General features: G+C 37.3%; 1 protein-coding gene across 18 annotated transcripts in view; it reads right to left on the bottom strand.

The window, feature by feature from the left end:
* Nucleotides 1-18,490, bottom strand: part of HDAC9 (histone deacetylase 9) — a 480,254-nt gene that overhangs the window by 228,179 nt on the left and 233,585 nt on the right. For 13 of the 18 annotated variants that reach the window (XM_048068356.2, XM_048068353.2, XM_013171797.3 and 10 more), the window contains 4 exons: nt 6,669-6,910; nt 5,574-5,724; nt 3,064-3,190; nt 945-1,066 (listed from right to left, as the gene is read on the bottom strand). In XM_048068356.2, coding sequence (XP_047924313.1) covers nt 945-1,066; nt 3,064-3,190; nt 5,574-5,724; nt 6,669-6,910 — 642 coding nt within the window. Of the gene's footprint in view, nt 1-944; nt 1,067-3,063; nt 3,191-5,573; nt 5,725-6,668; nt 6,911-16,846; nt 16,998-18,490 lie in introns of those variants that run through there. The other 5 variants (XM_048068350.2, XM_013171808.3, XM_013171799.3 and 2 more) reach the window with 4 other exon arrangements.

Here is an 18,490-nt window from a genome sequence, read left to right as displayed (position 1 = left end):
CTGCTTCCAAATGCCGCTTCTTTTCAAGTCAATACCAGTTTTGCAGTGAGTTTTCAATCTCCCAGTGGCTAAATCACATTCAAAGGCTGTTAGCACAGTAGGGGGTCAGACTTTCCCTCCGAATGTAACTATATCACTCAACAGCAGACTCATGCAATAAGCGATCTAATGTTTTCTTTTCTTTCTCTTTTTTCCCCTCTTAGTGTCTCCCTGCATTCCTGGATACCGGTCACTGCACCAAGGACCTGAGGCAACAGCCACATGGACTCCACCATCATCCTTCTAGCTTTATGATGCAGAAAAAGACAAGTCTACAGTTCACCTGCTGTCAAGAAAAACGGTTCATTTGCTAAATCCTTTGAAACATTCTGAAATGTTCAAATGAACATTCTATTGTAAATTATTATACATTGCTATGTGTAAAAAACACATAAAAATGTGTGCATGTATGTGTGTGTGTATGTAGATACGCGTATAAACTTTGGCAATTAAGGTCACAAAATATCATATTATTCCAATTCCACCTCTTTCCATGAATTCCCCTCACAATGTCCTGAAAAACTTTGTCTAAAGGCAGCATACCCTCTGAAGACAGACACTGTATCTACCATGCAAAAGAGAGACAGAGTTATTAAACCCAGAAGTTATACTGAGATAAAGAAAATAATATCATAAAGATCAGTGAAATGATGGTTTGATTAGAAACTAAGCTTATCAGGACTGAAGCTTGCACTAGGTGTTAGCGTCGGGAAATACTGACTCTTGATACCGTGTGGTCAATCCAACCTTGTAAAGATACAGCCAGGATCTTTGAACTTACCCTTAGTATCATCCTGAACAGGTTTTGTGGATTATGATATATGCCTTGCTGATGGGTAGCCTGGTTAAAATAGAAGGTGGGAGAATTACTGGGTAAGAGGATCGAATAAACTACTCTAACTCACCCGTTTTACGGAGTGGAAAATCATCCTTGGCATCCTGTGCTCCTGGTAAAGTGTATTTGTACGGTGGCGAGGCCCCACTCAGGGGTGGAGAGCTTTGATCCAGTGAGGTATGGTGGGCAGCCCTGCAGCAGACACAGAGAGGTCACAAATTAGCAGTCGCTGAGGTGACCAGCAGTAACTATCTACACATGTTGTACACATGTCTCAGCTGTGTTTATGTTCTTGTTCCTCTAAGTGTGCACAAACCACAGGCTCATGTAACCAATTTCACTTTTACAGTAAGTTATGGAACTCCTCGGGATTCCCAAGAATGTGCTTTTTGCACTCATTATAAAAGTCACATAGGATAAGAGTCATGTTGACCTACAGACAGGATCTGTCACCAGTTTGGGGAATTGACCATTTTAGATTGTTGCATTTTAATATGAACCATCTGAAGCGCAGCACAAGCCATTTAAGTCTTGTTTATTACGTACAAATAGATGTGTATTGACCCAGCCTTTTCTAACAAAACGTGGGTGGATTTTCAGGGTGGGGTGTGTGTGTGTGTGAGGGTGGGAGGTGCTGTTGGTATATAAAACTGAAAAAAATATTGAGTTACTCTATCTGTTGAAAAAAAATGCAAACTATTTAGACAAGAGGAGACAGGGAAGCTAAATCCTTGCATTTAATTTAATTTTGGAAGTTTTCTGAGTACACCACTGCAGCACATAGCACTCACATCAGCAGAGAAGCTCCAAACTGAAGAACACTTGCTGACAACTGCTGAATGAAGGAAATAGTGTGGGCAGATCTTTCTGAATGTGGAAACAGCAAATTGCAAAGAAATTGCATCATTTGGCCTAGAGACAGGTTTTTATTTTTGGTTGATATTTTTATTTAGAGGGAGAGGGGGGAAAGGAGGAAAACTTTCATACTTTGTATTTATCTAAACATCATTTTACTTGGCCTCTTACAGTGCCTCTCCCTTTGTTTTCAATGTAATGTGGCTAATCCAGTAATACTATGTCTCTGTCGAAGAGAGGCACTAATGAAATGTGGCACTACTTTCCCTAGTGTAGCAGAAGAGATCCCTCTGCAGAGCTTCTAGTTCTTACCCATCTGAAGACTCAGAACTAAGCTCAGACTATTAGTCCAGAAATCTTACTCAGGAGAATTTTCGCATTACTTGGAAGAAATTATTTATTCTATCTCTACCAGAAACAATGTAACTGTGTATTAAATCATGTTACTACAATGTTCTGATTAGCTCCAAATGGGAATTCCAAGGGCAGGCCTTCAGTAATTCTTTTTAAAAAGAACAAGTACAAGATAAAATTCTAATGTGCTATATGCATTTCTGTGTGTCCTGCTGAAGGCCAGTTTGGGGATAATGTTGAAATCTTTTGGAAATGCAGTCAGATATTTTTTATTATTATTTTATTTAATGACTTATAAGAATGTGTCTGTTGTAATGAGGAAGTTAGAAAGGAATTAATTAGTTAAAAATAAAGAAAAAAATAACTCTTAGAATAGTAGTATATGCATTACAGGACCCAACAAAATCACTTGTTTCAGTTGCCTAAGCAGATTCTTATCAATGCTAAGCCATTGTCAGAATATGTAGTTTTGGACACTGAAATCCATCAGAGTTAGAAAAGTTAAAAAAAACACTATCCTTCTCAAAATCCTTGTGACTTACTTACATCAGACAAATAACTTCACTGGGAAACCATCTCTTCATGAAGAAACAAGTTTTGTCATTGATTCAAAATCCAAGTAGATCAAATACAAATTGTTCTAAGTGCAAAAATTGAAGAGACTTGGGAAAATATCAAGTGTAATTGGAAAATCTGTGATGGCATCAAGAGATGAAGCAGTTGAAATAAAAGGTTTATACAAATTTCTGAACACAAATTTCTGAACACAAATCATTTGTGTTCTGTATAGCTCTCATATTATCACTGCCCACTGAGTACTCTTCAGTTCAACAAGATATATCAAACTTTTTGCTAATTTCTTGGCTGAATTTTCATCTTGTTCTGGAGTTAAACTCTCAGCATCCCTGCTGGAGGATCTTTCTGACTAGTTTAAGTGGGCACCTCAATATGGGAAGGAACCAGCCTAACACTGAACATACGTGTACCAGAGCTTGGGGTGGCGGCTCATGGAATGATTCTTCCCATTTGCTGGAGAGTCTTTTGTTGCCGATTTACTCAACAGGAACTCTTGAAGTTTCTGCTTCACTTCTGTACTGGCCACTGCCCCTATGACACACAATTAAACATATCTCGTTTTTACTTTAAAAATTACATTTTTAAAGAAAACAAAAACTATATCACAAAAAAAAACAGTCCACATCCTTGCTGCTGAAAGTGTTAAAGAATTAAAAAAATATTGGTGGAAATCAGTCAAAATGAGATAACATTTGGATTAATGTTTATCTATAGAAGACTGAAGTTGGTCGTAACCCAAAAATCCAGTGAAGTCATAAAAGAATCTTTCATCGGTAGATGAGGCCATTTATCCAAGACCAGATATATCTAAAGAATTTAGAGCATTTCCTAATAATTTCCAAATCCAAAACCAATGACAGAACTAAAAAGATAGGAACAAAAGGACATTTTGAGTTAGCAGTGAAGACTGTTTTTTCTTTTTGTAAAATGATAGTAATAGTGCAGCAAATCTGCCCTTTGAACAGTTTGATTATGAGCAGAATTCTGCAAAAAGAGCCAGCAATGAGCCTTTTTATTCATGCCACTCAAGAGCCTCTACCTGTGATGTCTGAAAGATGGACCACAGAAACATGTTGCAGTTGATAACTCTACTCTTATGACACAAAAATCACAGAAAGACCAACACAACAGAAAGACATACTGCATTTTGACCTCTCTCAGTCACTAGCTCAACAGAGCAAAATCAGCAGGGCACGTCAGTGTCAGGTTAAACTACTGATTCCTATTTCCAGCATGGGGCAGGCTTCTTTACTCAGTCATAATATTCTTTGTAAAAACGACATAAAAAAGGAAACAAAAATTATTTCAGTTTTCCCCAAACAGTGATAAAAAAGGGAAGAAAAAAAATGCTTCTTTGAAAGTAGCAGCACTAGGGAATACTGATACTCTAAGTATTTGGTTACCCAATAGCACAGCTAGCTGGTGAGCATGTCCCCCTGTGACCTCATTCCCATAAAATATCTCTACTACCCCTCAGTTTCAGATCCTAACTTCACTTTTCGTATGTTTCTTCCCTCCTCTACTCATTAAGCAGATCAGCAGCAGAATATGCTGGGGATGGGCCTGGGGGTCACAAGTGCTGCAAGAAATCAAACTCTAAAGGGAACCATGGAGTTCACACTACTGCCCATCCTCTCGCATGAGCATAAATAAAGTCCAACTGTTTGTATGGATGCTGATTTTCACACTACCTATAGGATCCCTGGGGCTTCTTCCACCCTTGCCTTTCTGGGTCATTAGGCTGGTGGTTTGAAAATTATTAATGTTGCAGAGAGCAAGGAACCCGACTAGACCAGACTGAAGAGGATAAACGAACAACTTCAGATTGCTAATGCTCTACCAAGAAAGCTTTCTTCAGACAGAGGAACAGATGTACCCCTCGCTTTCCCCCAAAGAATGTGAAAATAACACCACCACTGCCACCTAAACAAGAATTCTTTGAAAGCTCTGTTTGACAGCATTATAATGCTTTCAGGGATTCATTGTTTACCAAAGTAATGGAAGCCCGTGGACACCTTAATTTCTAGTCTACATTATGGTATACCCACAGCTGCTGAACTAATACAGTTTTCCACCCAAGAAAAAAAAGGCAAGAGTATATGATCCCCCTGAGCATTATGTACAACACTTTTCTCGTTTTGTCTCTGTTAGTTAATATCTTTTGCTCAACTAGGAGGCCAAATAACAATATCTCCTTGTGGCAGCTTCATTTTAAATACCTTCACAATCTATTTTTGCAACCCGATTTCTAAGCTGACCTGACAAAAGAGAATTATTTGTATCTGTCTCCCTCTAGTGAACACCAAATTCCAACAGCCTCCTTTATATCTGTCATTTACCTTATAGATATGTATGAGCTAGAAATAACTCTTTGTTGGGTTTCATGAAATGGTATCAAAACCAAACACAAGGCAGTTTGAACACATATTGGTCTTATAACTCAGGCAGAAGTATTCAGAAGTCTCAGCTGAAGATATTCTTAAACACTGTTATATTTTCATACTTGAAACAATGCTCAAATTACTTAAACAGTTATATGGCGTGATGTTTGGTAGCGATTTCTGTATTGCAAAATACACTCTTCAGAGAGAAATTCTCAAGTGAAGCTTTAGGCTTTCAAATTCCTTCTTATTTCATAAAAACAGCTATCTACTTGAGAGGCATATATACAGGTCTGCCAAGAAGGTGCTTTCCTCCAGTTCTGCAAGTCTGCACACAAAAGAGCAGTGTGTTTTTGTGGGTGCAACAGGTGGCTCTGCCTTTCTGCAAGCACAGCTTTGACTACTCTATAGTTGCATATTTCACACAATAATAGAATTGCTTCAGATCCCTGTTCATTGTCCACTACAGCTGCAAGAAGGCATAAGGGAATATATTAATTTCATATTAGGGTTCATGGTACATTGGTGCTTACTTTCTCGACCTCTTTCTTTGCCTCTGAGGGGAGGAAGCTGCTGTTCCCTGCGATGCCTCTCCAGTTCCTGCTCTTGTCTCTGCTGCTCCAGTTTCTGCTCTTTTTCGAGAAGTTCTTGCTGTTGTTTAATGGCTAGGAGTTCCTGTTGTAACTTGCACAGAACAAAAAGACATGAGAAAGTGCAGTTTGCAGTGTTTTCTAGGTCAATCCTGGCCAAAATAAACCTCTTAAATAACTGAGTATTAGTGCTTTTCTGTGTGCTTACACTTCTTTTTACCTCCTAACTGCCTTTCCTGTCTTTTTAGCAGCATAGTGCATTACCAGCTGTCACTAAAATGAACTCTACTATCAGGTAGCAGCTGGCTGCTGTGGTTTCTCATCTTTCTCTTTTGGCAAAAATGCATGGAAACTGCATAACACTCTTTGCCAGTGTGTCACCAAACCCTGGCTGCTGTGCTCAGCTGCATTTGTCAGGTTTGTCCAGCAGAAACGTAGCACAGTAATATAACGGCAAGTAGATCAGAAGAAAAAATATAAATAAAAAGAAAGGCAAGATCATAAATTCACAGCCAAAATCCATTATAGCAGTCCTACCATTGCATATGCAATCCCATAAATCTTTTTTTTTTTTCCGTTATGTGAGGCAGCTCAGAGAAGAGTGAAAACACAAAGTTTGCTTGGCCTACCTCTGTTTTACAAATGCAAATGTTATGTACTTGTCTATTGATTTGATTTGTGGGCACAAATTCAGACAGCAGCTGAAAAAAGCAGTCTTTTAATATACTCAAAATTGCTCACACTGAAAAGACAGCCATATTGAAGTCTGGCTGAAAATTTAACATTGTGAAATCGGTAGTCTGATTTTCTGTGGATTTACTGACTTCGTGAGTTTGGAGAGTCTTATAATACTACTTTGATCTGCTGGGAACAACTTGCTGGCAGTTATTTTGCTTGAACATACTTCTATCACCCAAATAGAAAGGAATAAGCACTCACACTCCATCACATAGACACAGGAACACTCCCTTTAGCTGAGTCTGTCTCAGCATATTCAGTTTGCAAATATACTGAGGGAAAAATTAAAAATGTTGCTACCTTTATGTGCTCCTGCAGCTGGGCCTGATGCTGGCGGGTCAGGTTTTCATGCTGTTTCTGAAACTCTGCAATCAGCAGTTGTTTCTGAATTTGCTGCTGCTGCTGGATCAGAAGTAGCTCCTGTTGTAGCTGCTTTTCACGCATAATTGGGTCCACCATGGGAACCATCATCCTGAGATCGGTTCGCAAGTCTAATGGTGAGATAGGCTCTAATCCCACGGGAACCTCCGACTTCACATCCACTGAGGGAGGAAAACAACAAAATATATACCTGTTAAATATAACTGGAGAAGCAGAATAGAGATGATTCCTACTGGGTAAAAGAACAATTTCACTCAAAGACTCCTTCAATGTACAGAGCCAACATTTATGAAAACTATACAGTATGCAAACTTCTAATATTTCTACTAGCAACCAGAGATTTTCCAAACCATTTTATCATTTTCCAGAAAATGTCTGGAAACAATATTCCTGGATTAATATTCTGCTAAATAGATTAACAAGCAATTCACTTCTAAAACCATGTCTCAGTCTTCAGGAGCACTATTCAGTGAGAACCTCGCAGACTCTATGAATGCTTAACAACAAAGTGCTCTGGGCACTTCTTCAGCCTGATGTGAAGGTCTGTAGTTCTTTCTGGGTTGAAAGAGATTTTCTAAAAAGAGAAAGCTAGAATGTAGATTATCCAAAGATGGTGTTACAGATAGATAGCTATTGCATATAATATACCTGGATTTGTAGCAAACCCACAGGAGTAACACACCTGAAATTAGAGGAAAATATTGGACACACAACATGAGAAGGATTAATACAGCTTTTTGGAAAATCACCACTGTGCTTGGAGTAGATTAGACACCGTACTCTATGTATGTCTTGCAAGAAAATGAAAACACGTTAGATTATTTCAATTTGCTGCCATAATGGTATATATTATTAATCCAGCATTAAAATGAAGAATGAAGAAGACTGTGGGCTTCCATCTCCTGATTTAAACAGAAGGGACTAAAAATCAGAAGAAGAGAGAGAGATTTGATGATTTTCACTATAATACTTTTAAAGCTCATGTTTTCATATTAAGAGATGAGACAGAGCATAACTTTACCTGTTAAAAAAAGAACAAAAAAACTAGCAAGTATCATTTCTACAAGAGGAAAACAGCACAGGTCTGTGATAGTGCTTAGCAGTTCTGATTCCATCCACTAGAGGACAGTGGAATACAAACACATTAACTGCAATTCCTGCTATTCAACCAGAAAAATAAGATTGTTAACTGGAAACAAACATGATGTCAGGAAATGACCAGGGAATAAGACTGTATACAATATTTCTCATTTTATTCTGTTACACCTGTATTTGTTTTCTGCGAGAAAACCAAAAGGAAGCAGTGAAAAAATCTAGCAAACAGGAGCAGTAAAGCTGCAGAAGTCGAAACTGTAGCAAACAGTCAGAACTGAACTCTAACTGCACAATAACACCTACTGGCATAAAATATACAAATTTACAACAGATTTTTACAAAAAGAAGATGTGAGGCACCGGATTTCTTTTACTAACCATATTCTCTCATTGTCAATATTCTGGAAACATTTGCTAGGTGTTTTTTTGTTGTTGTTGTTGTGTTTTTTTTCTTTTTTAATCCTAGCAACTGTGATTGTAAACCTCAGAGCATAATTTGTCTTCTTAACCTGTTATCCCAACAGAATGATTGTGTCTAAGTGCTTACTTTTGTTCTGAGACTAATCGCTAAATTATAAAAAATCACCTTTAACTTACAAAAACTACTCTTGATTATAAATAATTGCCCCAGACCAAGAGAAACAGACAGGCAAAGCCCCAGCCTTTCATCCCATTTATTCAGCAGCAATCCACATTCCATTTGTCTAGACTAAATATAGCTGCGTTTATACAAGAAATCAATAGTGCTTGCAGAGAGCAGAGCAAAGACATGAATATTTCATCAAACTCCGAGAGAAATGGCAATCAGCGAACTGACAGTGCTGTGCAGGCTCACTGCCCCTCCAGATAAGTCTCCAGCACTTGGACAATGGCTTGCTGCCTGCAAGTCACAATCTTATCATAGGCGCTCTGCTATTTTTAACATTAATTGCAATGTAGGTGACAAAGGCTTATCATGTTTAAAGTGGAGAGACGGACTTTCTTACAGCTTCTGTGACAGGATAATAAGCCTTACTAGGAGCAATAATAGTAACCAGAGCCGTGCAAACCCTGCAGGGTTTGGTTTGCAATAGTGTTTGCAAACTGAACCCTGCAGTTGATTTTGCAGATACTGGCTACAAATCATGGCGAGTCAGTCTGATTACACCTCCTACTCCTGCTGAGCATCCCACCTCTTCGTTCTAAGAGCTCTTCTCTGTAACTGTGAGGGAAAGACTCGAGACTTTTCTAACAATGGAAATTTCCTTCCACAATTTGTAAAATGGAGAACTGAAATCAAGCTCAGTTTGATAAGATACAGATTTTCAAGAATTTTTACACACTCAAATAATAAATCTAATACCGGAAGACCTAATTCAACAGATTCAACTTTAACTCATACATTAATTCAGGAGAAAATAAACATTAAAGTATTCCTAGAGACTTGAATACATAGAAATCAATATAAAATCTTTCGTGTCATTTAAAAGCCAACGTTTAAATAAAGACAAGCAGTATTTCCTGTCATAAATATTGCTAACAGTAAGTTTACCTCCAATTCTACTAATAACTGTTGACACAGCAGATATTGACTTTTGGTGGTAATTGCTGTCTTAAAACTCTAACAGTTAATAGTGAAGTTGATAATAGTTAACCTCCTCAGCCAGGTGATTCTCAACAAGTAACCATAAAGCCACCAAACAATACTGTGTTACTGCCTGCTACACGGGCCTGATGCCACAGGCCATTTACATTCTTCTTACTTGTTATCAACTGACAAGGAAGAGACAAGGAAGCCCTGTGGAGTTACAACAGTGTGAAAAAATGTGTAATGGAGCAGAGAATCAGAATCAGTGTCTTTAAAAGCTTTGACTTTTACCTGAAGCATCTTCTCCCCACCACCCCAACACAATTTTAACACTAGAAAGACCAAAGGTGATGCAGGATGTTTATTCTCAACAGGGCTGTGTGTATGTGTATTTCACCCCATCCACACTGGGATATATGTATTTTTGGGGTAGAAAAAGGAATGTCCTAATCACCATGCTCAACTTTCAAGAACTATTCACAAGAAGCAGTGGGATGTAGAACTTCCAACAACTGATGCATCAAGATATTAGCCAAAGAAGGAAAAAGATGGGTAAGAAAAGAAATATGTATAATAGTTTCATAAAGACTACCTCCACCTGAAGGCGCCCTATTATGCAGAATTCCTGGTGTCACCAGCGGAGCGAGGTCCTAGCGGGTACAATTCAGGGTGGGACACTGCCCTGCTCTCTCTCTGCCGTGGTCTGGAGTAGATCCTTACCAACATCTCTGCTGACTACAGGGCAAGCCCAGGGAGTCCCCTCTACAGATAACTAAGGTCAGACTCTCAGAGCTCAAGTTAGCTGTGGTGAATATGACAGTAGACTGCAGAATGAAATGTTAGTGTCAGCAATTCCAAGAAAAATGTCAAAATTTTAGCAGAAAACTACTTAATTTTCAGCTATAAGTAACTGCAAAAGGCTTTTTTTTTTTCTTTTTGTATAAAAACTCAACAGCCTTTATCTTGAAATGTAACAACAAAAATAGTCTCGGAAGACTTCCATATCAATTATATTCCATAGTGGCACTTCCTGCAGTGCTTTTGACATTCTGTGTAAAGAAAATAAGATACTTGGAAAACGTCATGTTTGTTGAGTATATTTAAAGACTTGTAGCATATTTAAAAAGAGATAAAAGAGCTTGTTTTAACCCTGGTGCCTTGCTTTTTGAAACAATTTCTTAAAATTGGGAATCACTGAAAAACGGTAAGCCTTTCACTAAGAGAGGGCATTTCAAGCTTGTTTCTAGCGACTAGTTTCAATTTCTGCACACTGGTAAATTAAAATACACGAGTCTTCCAAATCCCAAGTGCTAAAAGAAAATACCAGGAAATAAAGCAGCCCACTTTCTTCCTTTTCGTTGGCAATTACCTGTCTTGGCAGATATTTATGCCATCTTTAAAAACAGGAGCCTAAAGAAGGGCTGCTACAATCAGTTGAACTGTTGCCATTCTTTATTTGAGATGTAATGAAGAATTCTAGTAGACTTGCTTACCAGAACACGTCGAGTGCATTTTTGATTCTTACATTCAGAGAACTGTGTTAATTTGCAGGGAGTGCAGGGACTCGAGTTAACCCTTTCACAGTGGAATTTCTCACACAGCTGACTGTGCTGTTGGGCTAGGAGAGGGAGGCAGATGGGAGAGAAGAACAGGGAATGAAGCTGGTTAGACTCTTGCTCCTGCTTGTTCATCCAAGGCAGCATTTTACTTGAGAAGCAGTTAAGGTTTATGAAGTGAGCAAGGAGGCCTACAAAAGTTGGAATGCTAAACTAAAATTACATGTGACAAGAGACAGAAGACAAGCTCCTCCAACTAGCAATTTCAGTATTAGGCAATAAAAGTGTATTCCTGAAAACAGACAAAAACAAGTAAAGTTTTGAAGAGTAATCCTGCCAAGAAATGAGCACACCTCATCCCAAACATCAACTCAGTGAAGTATTACAAAGAAAGGAGAATGGGAGAACTGTTTATACTAGTGCTACTCCTTTGAACTCTCTTCTACAAAACAGAACCCACCTGAAGTGCTTATTAAGTTGCATAGTACTTTGCATAGTTTTCATATGCTTTTCATAAAATGAAAACAAACCAGAACAGTTTTGCACATTTTAGTGTAAAAGAGACTGCCTCCATTTGACCTCTTCATTCAGAGAAAGTGAAAACCCTTCCTGTTTCAGGATTAGCCACCAGTAAATCATGACATAATCAGAGGACTAAAGAATTTACAGAAAATAGGTCTAAATAATGGAAAGATGGAAGATCCACTGAAAATGAAGACAACGCACTATATTTACGTTCCAGCTTAAACACAGAATTCTCTGGATTTAAGTACCACGTCATTCAGGACTTGAAAAGCACTAATACCTGGAAAGCCATAAGACACCGGTAACAAAGCAGAGGTGGGGCACAAAGAAAGGAGTTAAAATTTCTGAGCAAATTGGGGCAGAGCTTTCCCTGTTGAGAAGCACTGTTACAGGAACATTGCTCACTGTAATCTAAGAGCAGTCCTGGCATAACGATAAGGCACTGCTTGCCCTCACAGCCAGTGTAAATAAAGAGGTAATAGAGCAATGTGTCAGCTGTGGGCATGCTGGGAAACTAAGTGAGCAACTTGGTTTTGAACAGCCATGACTAAAGTGGATGGAGTCTGGCATGAAAACCACTATACCAATTGCTTAAGATACTAATTTGCAGAAAATTTTCCTAATTTGGAGCCTACTTCCCACAAGTCACAACTTTCTGATGGAAGCTGTGCCACTACAAGACCTGCACTACAGAATGCAGGAGCTAGAGGTTAAAATTTTAAGAATAACCAGTACAGAATCAGAAGTCGGATGTTCAATAAACTGTGAAAGGTTAGGTTACTCCCATGGGATGCTTTTGTCATTCCAACTTTGGTGACTAAAATCTTGTACATCAATTTTCAGCTGGTATAATCTGTCATCCCTCTGTTGACTTCAGTATAGGCAAAGCTTCTTTATGCCACCCATGAAGCTTGATCCAGAATCTCTCTCATGAGTATAGGGGTGAAGGAAGATGGCCTTGAGAGCATCTCATTTTAATATCCTTAATGTGACAAAAGTATCTGGATTTTGGATGGCAGTTGGATTTTGTAATAAAACTTTTTTTTTTTTCAATATTTAAAATCAACAGATTTTTTTCTCCATTCTCAAAATTAAGCTAAGAGGTCCACCCAAACAAAAACTAGTGTCATTTATATTTCACTCAATGCTATTAAATATTTTTGATTAATTATACTTCTTTAATCATAGTCTGGATTTCAGTTGTCACAGGCAAGGGAAACAGAAAGGAGACAGTAAATATAAATGGAAGACTTTTTTTCAAAGGCAGCACCATGACTTTTTATGGCAGTTAAGTACCCAACTGCAATCTGTACTTTTAAAACTTCCTCACTTGGAAAGGAAAAACACAAGAAATTAACACATATTGCAGATCAGAGAAAATATTTTATGGTTATTTTCTTGGATTATACTTAAGGAGTCAGTAATCATTTTAGCAGCACTATCACAGAATTAGAAGTATAAATGAACTGTCAAATCTGATGAGGCACTCAAATGACTTTATGGTATTAAGGAGAAGTGTAATAAATTAGACTAGAAATGCATTCCCTTTTGTTCTATAAACGGGATCTTATCATGATTATACCTTTTCCCCATTTCTTTTAAGTGTTTGCATACATGTCATAATGAGAAGTAAAATAAATGCAAACAGCGATCTGGGCTTTGATTTACCATTCTCTTATTTCCCCAGGGCCTGGAAAGGAAGCTCAAACAACCACAAACTTCTAAAATATCAGTGAGACGCCTTGAAATACCAACACTGAAGTTACAGCTAGCTGGCTTTTGTAAAAAATCAAAGGCTTTATTATATTGATTTACTAAAATCAGATTCCTTCTCTGCAAATACGCTTTTGAGTCAAACAGTCATAACAAACACAAACATAAATGCCATCTAATTTGTTATAGCCAAGAAGTTTTTTTTGTAATGGTAGTGTTTGCTGTTTCTTCTACAGTGAATACATGAGTGAAAGTTCCATTTATGAGCCTGCCAGAGCTCATGCAAATATCAGGCCTACCACTTCTGTTAGAGGAGTAAAAGCAAATGTGCCCAGTAAATCACATCAGAATGTGAAACACTTTTAAACTCAAACCTGGGATGATCTGTTATCAAGAAACCCAAGCTGAGCTATATTTGCGTTTCTGAGTTACTTTATATTTCATCTGAAGAACTGTTACACATGCATTCTCTGCACTCATCAGCACAAAGGCCCATGTTCACTTTCCAGAGAATGCCCTTTGAATATCCTGAGCTCTGGATACTTCTGCTGCAGGCAACATAAAAACAGGACAAAGGCAAATGCATGTGTAGTTAAAAATGTAGAATTTCTACATAGCTTTCTTTTCAGTTCCAAAGTTTATGGCATACTAGTAGTATTATTAACACCACAATACATTGGTGTTAATGATGCTGTTAGTACATGGTATCAAGTTAGTCTATTTGACCGTAATGTGCCCACACCTGTGACAAGGGTATACAAGAAAAGACAGGGAAGATTACAAAATAGCATTGCTTTAGCTGTGTATCTTCTGCACATGGATCAGTACCACTCTCAACCAGATCATACTGAGGATGACAAACAAGGTTTGATTTGGCGGTAGCACTGCTTAGCAATTGCAGAACATAGTAGGTACAATCTGTGTCCAAATCAACACGTGCCAGCTTATCTGCTGGTCACTTCATTAAATCCTGACAATTAATTAATGAATTAATTGATTAAAATGCAAGCATGCGTGATATGAAGCTGTGGGCGTGCACTTGCATACATACACAATTCTCGCATCATATCCTGAAATGCTCAGAAAAAGCAAAGAGCAGACATGACACAAAAGATACCTCTCACCTCCTTTTTCAAAACAGATGTCACATACACAAGAAAAAGGTGATATGCTTTTAGTTGTATCAGTATTACTATACATTAAAAGATGGAGTACAAAGCCCTCCAGGATGCTAAAGATGACTGAAAGAGCACCATCGGATTTTCTAGAGACCTGCTACCATCTTTTCCTGATGTCCTATTCAGAGACAATATAAGGCTGCTGAAGGTGGTACCAAATACATCCAGAACATAGATTTCCACTTACTCGGCTTTCATCTCACCTAGACCTGTGAATGATACAGGCATTCTGCTCCCCTTCATACCACTTTGCCTTGGACTGCAGCATAGTCAGGGGAGTCTCTCCTCCTCTGCTAATATAAAACACCCAGTATGTTTGCACAAATAAAATGAATAAACAATATTAGATCACTGACTTGCCATTTTTCATAAGTGCAGCTGTTGGAATACTGATATCTAGGAGCAGAGATTACAGAATGCACAGAGAAAAAAAAAAACACTACAGGGAAAGCAGGGAAAATGAAAGGCAAAGAACAAAATCATAATGGTGATGTAAAGCAAACCAGGTAGAGTTTATTAGACTGCAGAATTGAATTAGGAGTGGCAGAAGATGAAAAAGGACATACAAACAATGGCAGTACAGCTGATGGGAATATTATGCAGCTGTTGAGAAACGAAGTTGGATGGATTAAGATGTCAATAGACAGCAAAGATGGGCTGCTCTAAAGAATGTAAGGGAGAGTTCTGGAGGAATATTCATCTTAGCTTGATGAAAGGGTTGTGAAGGTTTTAAAGGTCTTGATTTAATCTACTTTTTGCTGCAGACGGAGCATATCTTTCAGAGAACAACCTTGACTACCATGCAGATGGCCTCATTTCCATTACTAAGACATTACATAAGGCAGGCAGTCCAGTAAAAGAGATTACATAAAATATACAAAAAGCATTATGAACTCATAATCAAGGAAATACCAGTCTTCCAGGATGCTTACTTATGTTTTTGGCTTATTAATGTGAAGACAGTTTTGATTTTATAGTGTATAGATTCTAACCATAACTATTTGCAGAAAATAGTAACAAAAAAGAAGTGTTTCTCTCTCACATTCTGTCAGTTGGGATTTGGAGGAATTACTTGAAAAAAGGAGTCAGACATCTCACATTCACAGCTGTAATCTAAATATTATAAAATTCTTCCATTTTATAACAAAACGGTATCCTGGCCAAATGATGATGATGATGATGATGATGATGATGATGATAATAATAATAATAATAATAAATTAGCTGTTTACTTCTAAGATCAAATAATTTTCATGAGCTGAAGAAAATCCCAAACTAGAGATATAATATCTAGTTCTTGTACTTTTGTGACACACTTACTATCACCAATATTACTCTGCTTATCTCAATTCCTCCTTTCCTATTTTGACTCTTCTCACCACAGTAAATGGTTCCAATCCTACTGTGCCCAAAGTGTTAGTTCACTTTGACAATATACTTGGGTTCCTTGGAACCATGTGATCTAAATATCCGCCAGGATTTCCAAAGCTTTCAGATGGCAAAAGTACCACCAACACTGCACTCTGTATGACAGAAAGAAAAGATATTGCTATTTTCTATAATAATGTAACACTAAACATAAAATAGTATTCATGGACTGTACTGTCCAGACTGAACAGATCTCTGGAAAACATTCTCCGGAATGTAAAGGCCTGATTTCAGCCACCAGAGGGAGTCAATCTTGTTTTCCAAGTCAATCAGAACATTACAATGAACTGAAAAAGCACTGTGAAAGGTAGAAATTACTAATAGCAAAGTTTATACCCATGTATACCTGGATACCAAACATTATGAAAGTAAAGCTTAACTGGGATTTAGTTTATTGATATGACAAAATCACTCTTTTTCTTTAAATGTTCATTAACAAAATTCCTATTAGTACATGACTTTGGACTAATGACTTTGGACTAATTAGATTTTAATTAAGGATTCAAATACTAATACTTGACATCATTAGAATGATACATCATGCTTCCATCAAACTTACTATTCTTTCTTTATTTGACTTCAAGTCACTACCATGCTTTTACGTTGGTTTCAGACATATGCTGTCTCAACCCTAAAGTAAAAATACAGCAGGATGTCTTCAATTTCTTTACAGTTAAGTCAGCAAGTAGAATTACGGACTTATGATGGCGAGTATAGGAAAGAAATTGTCATTTCTATTCACTCTTACAAACAATTGTCTTCGTAATTTTTGAGCACTGGAAAACCAACCTATAGGGATCATTAGGATAGTACTGTTATTTTGGCTGGATACATTTCCCATGATTATTATTCTAAACAAATACTGAATAATGGTTTTGCATTCTGTAATATTCCAGAAAGTAATGCAACAAGACACTGCTAAGAAATACGTCTCTGTTCTGTCAAAAGAAACAACAGTAACAGAAAAATTCTACACACTTTTGACGCAACTTAGTAAGTATGCAGTTAAGAAAAATGGAAATACAAAAGTTATTACCCATTCTTCTTTTCCCGCATATCAGTAGGTCCATTTCTTACTAGTGGGTTGGTTGTTTCTTTCTTCATCTCAACTCATCTGAGAAGCAGGCCAGTCAAGCCAATGGGTATTTCTTCATTCTCAAATATAAGATTCTTTCCTAAGCAAGTTTTCCCAGAAATTAAATTTCATACTAAGAAGTCTAAAAAAAAAAATCAGAGGGAACTCTACTCAAATTTTAGAAATTTGCAGACCAGGCATGAAACATGCATACTAGAATGACTGCTTAAATGGAGTCAAGCATTCAAAATTACTCTTCAAGAAACACTTTGGGTCCTTTGAGAATCTCAGCCTAAATCATTTAAATAAAACCTAGTCATATTGAAACCTCCTCCTCCCAACTTAACACATTAATCATTCAGAATAGAAGTTCCCTCTCATCAGAATTAAGACCAAAAAAAATCTTAGCTCATTGCAGTTTAGTTCTGTTGACTGAGCCTTTGAACCTGGCTTCAAATATCATCACAAACTGAGATTCTGCAATACAAAAGGCAACATGAAAGTAGATGCTGTGTTTCTGCACTTTAAGCAGAATGTTTTGCAGTCAGTGAGACAGAATTAACGATATGTCATTACTGCATCAGGGCATTGCATATTAGGATTGGGAGAAAGCAGCACAACTCATTTAAGTTTTGGCATGGAAAAAAACTGTCATGCTGATTGCAAATCACTGAGAGAGCTTGGTACCATATAGAAATCAAACATGTTCACTATAATAAGAGAAAAACTGGAATAGTCTGAGACTTCATCAGTACACTGCAGAAGGCTGGATCCTTAAATTTTCAACAGCGCATCTTAGTTGCAGCAGCAGTCTTCCTTACTAGGCTCTTCTGTTCAATATCATTTATTTTCTTTCTCAGAAATGTGCATATGGCCTTTCAAACTTTGTTTCATTTCCATAAGGAATCACATCTGATACATTTGGGAAATGTGTATTGTTTTTTTGTTTGTTTGTTTGTTTTTTCTCTTCCTTTATGCATTTGACAAATTAGGTGTTTAAAGGATTAAAAGCTTCTGTTCTAAGGGGACTATTTTCTTTTGTGAATATTATACTCCACAAAGCAATTTTTAAAATAACAAAATTGAGCAAGAATACAAATAAATAACAGAAGTCAAGAAATGTTACTGTGAAGTACTTCCAACACTCTTAGCCAAACAAAGAGCTTGACTTAATCCTACCCATATTTTAAAAATTCTTCCTGACAGCAGTAATCAGCCCGGTTTTGAGTTTTCTTCTCTCTTACTCAAAGTGTTTCAAAAGTTATCAGGAAGTTATTTTCAATAGTTTTAGTACATAGAAAATATTATAGAGTATATTAAAAGAAGTAGGAATAAAATGCAAATAACTTCTGATATGTCCAGAAAGTACAGCTTCACTTTCTCTGGCTTTTATATTTATGTCGTGCACATTTATATTTCTCAGAATTACAATGCTAAGAAATGGGAAATTATTTTGGCTAATAAGGTTATTTACACTAATTTTTAGATATGCTCGTGTTTGGTATTCTTCCCTGAATTAGTATCTGATGGCAAACACGTGAACTGAGACTTCTACTGTTATGGATTTCCCTGCAGCCAACCCTAGCCCAGAACTCTCTCTGTTAA

The sequence above is a fragment of the Anser cygnoides genome, chromosome 2 (genome assembly GCF_040182565.1).
Source record: "Anser cygnoides isolate HZ-2024a breed goose chromosome 2, Taihu_goose_T2T_genome, whole genome shotgun sequence".
Classification (NCBI taxonomy): Eukaryota; Metazoa; Chordata; class Aves; order Anseriformes; family Anatidae; genus Anser; species Anser cygnoides.
Note: the sequence above shows the minus strand (reverse complement) of the source record. Positions and strands in the feature narration are given on the sequence as shown.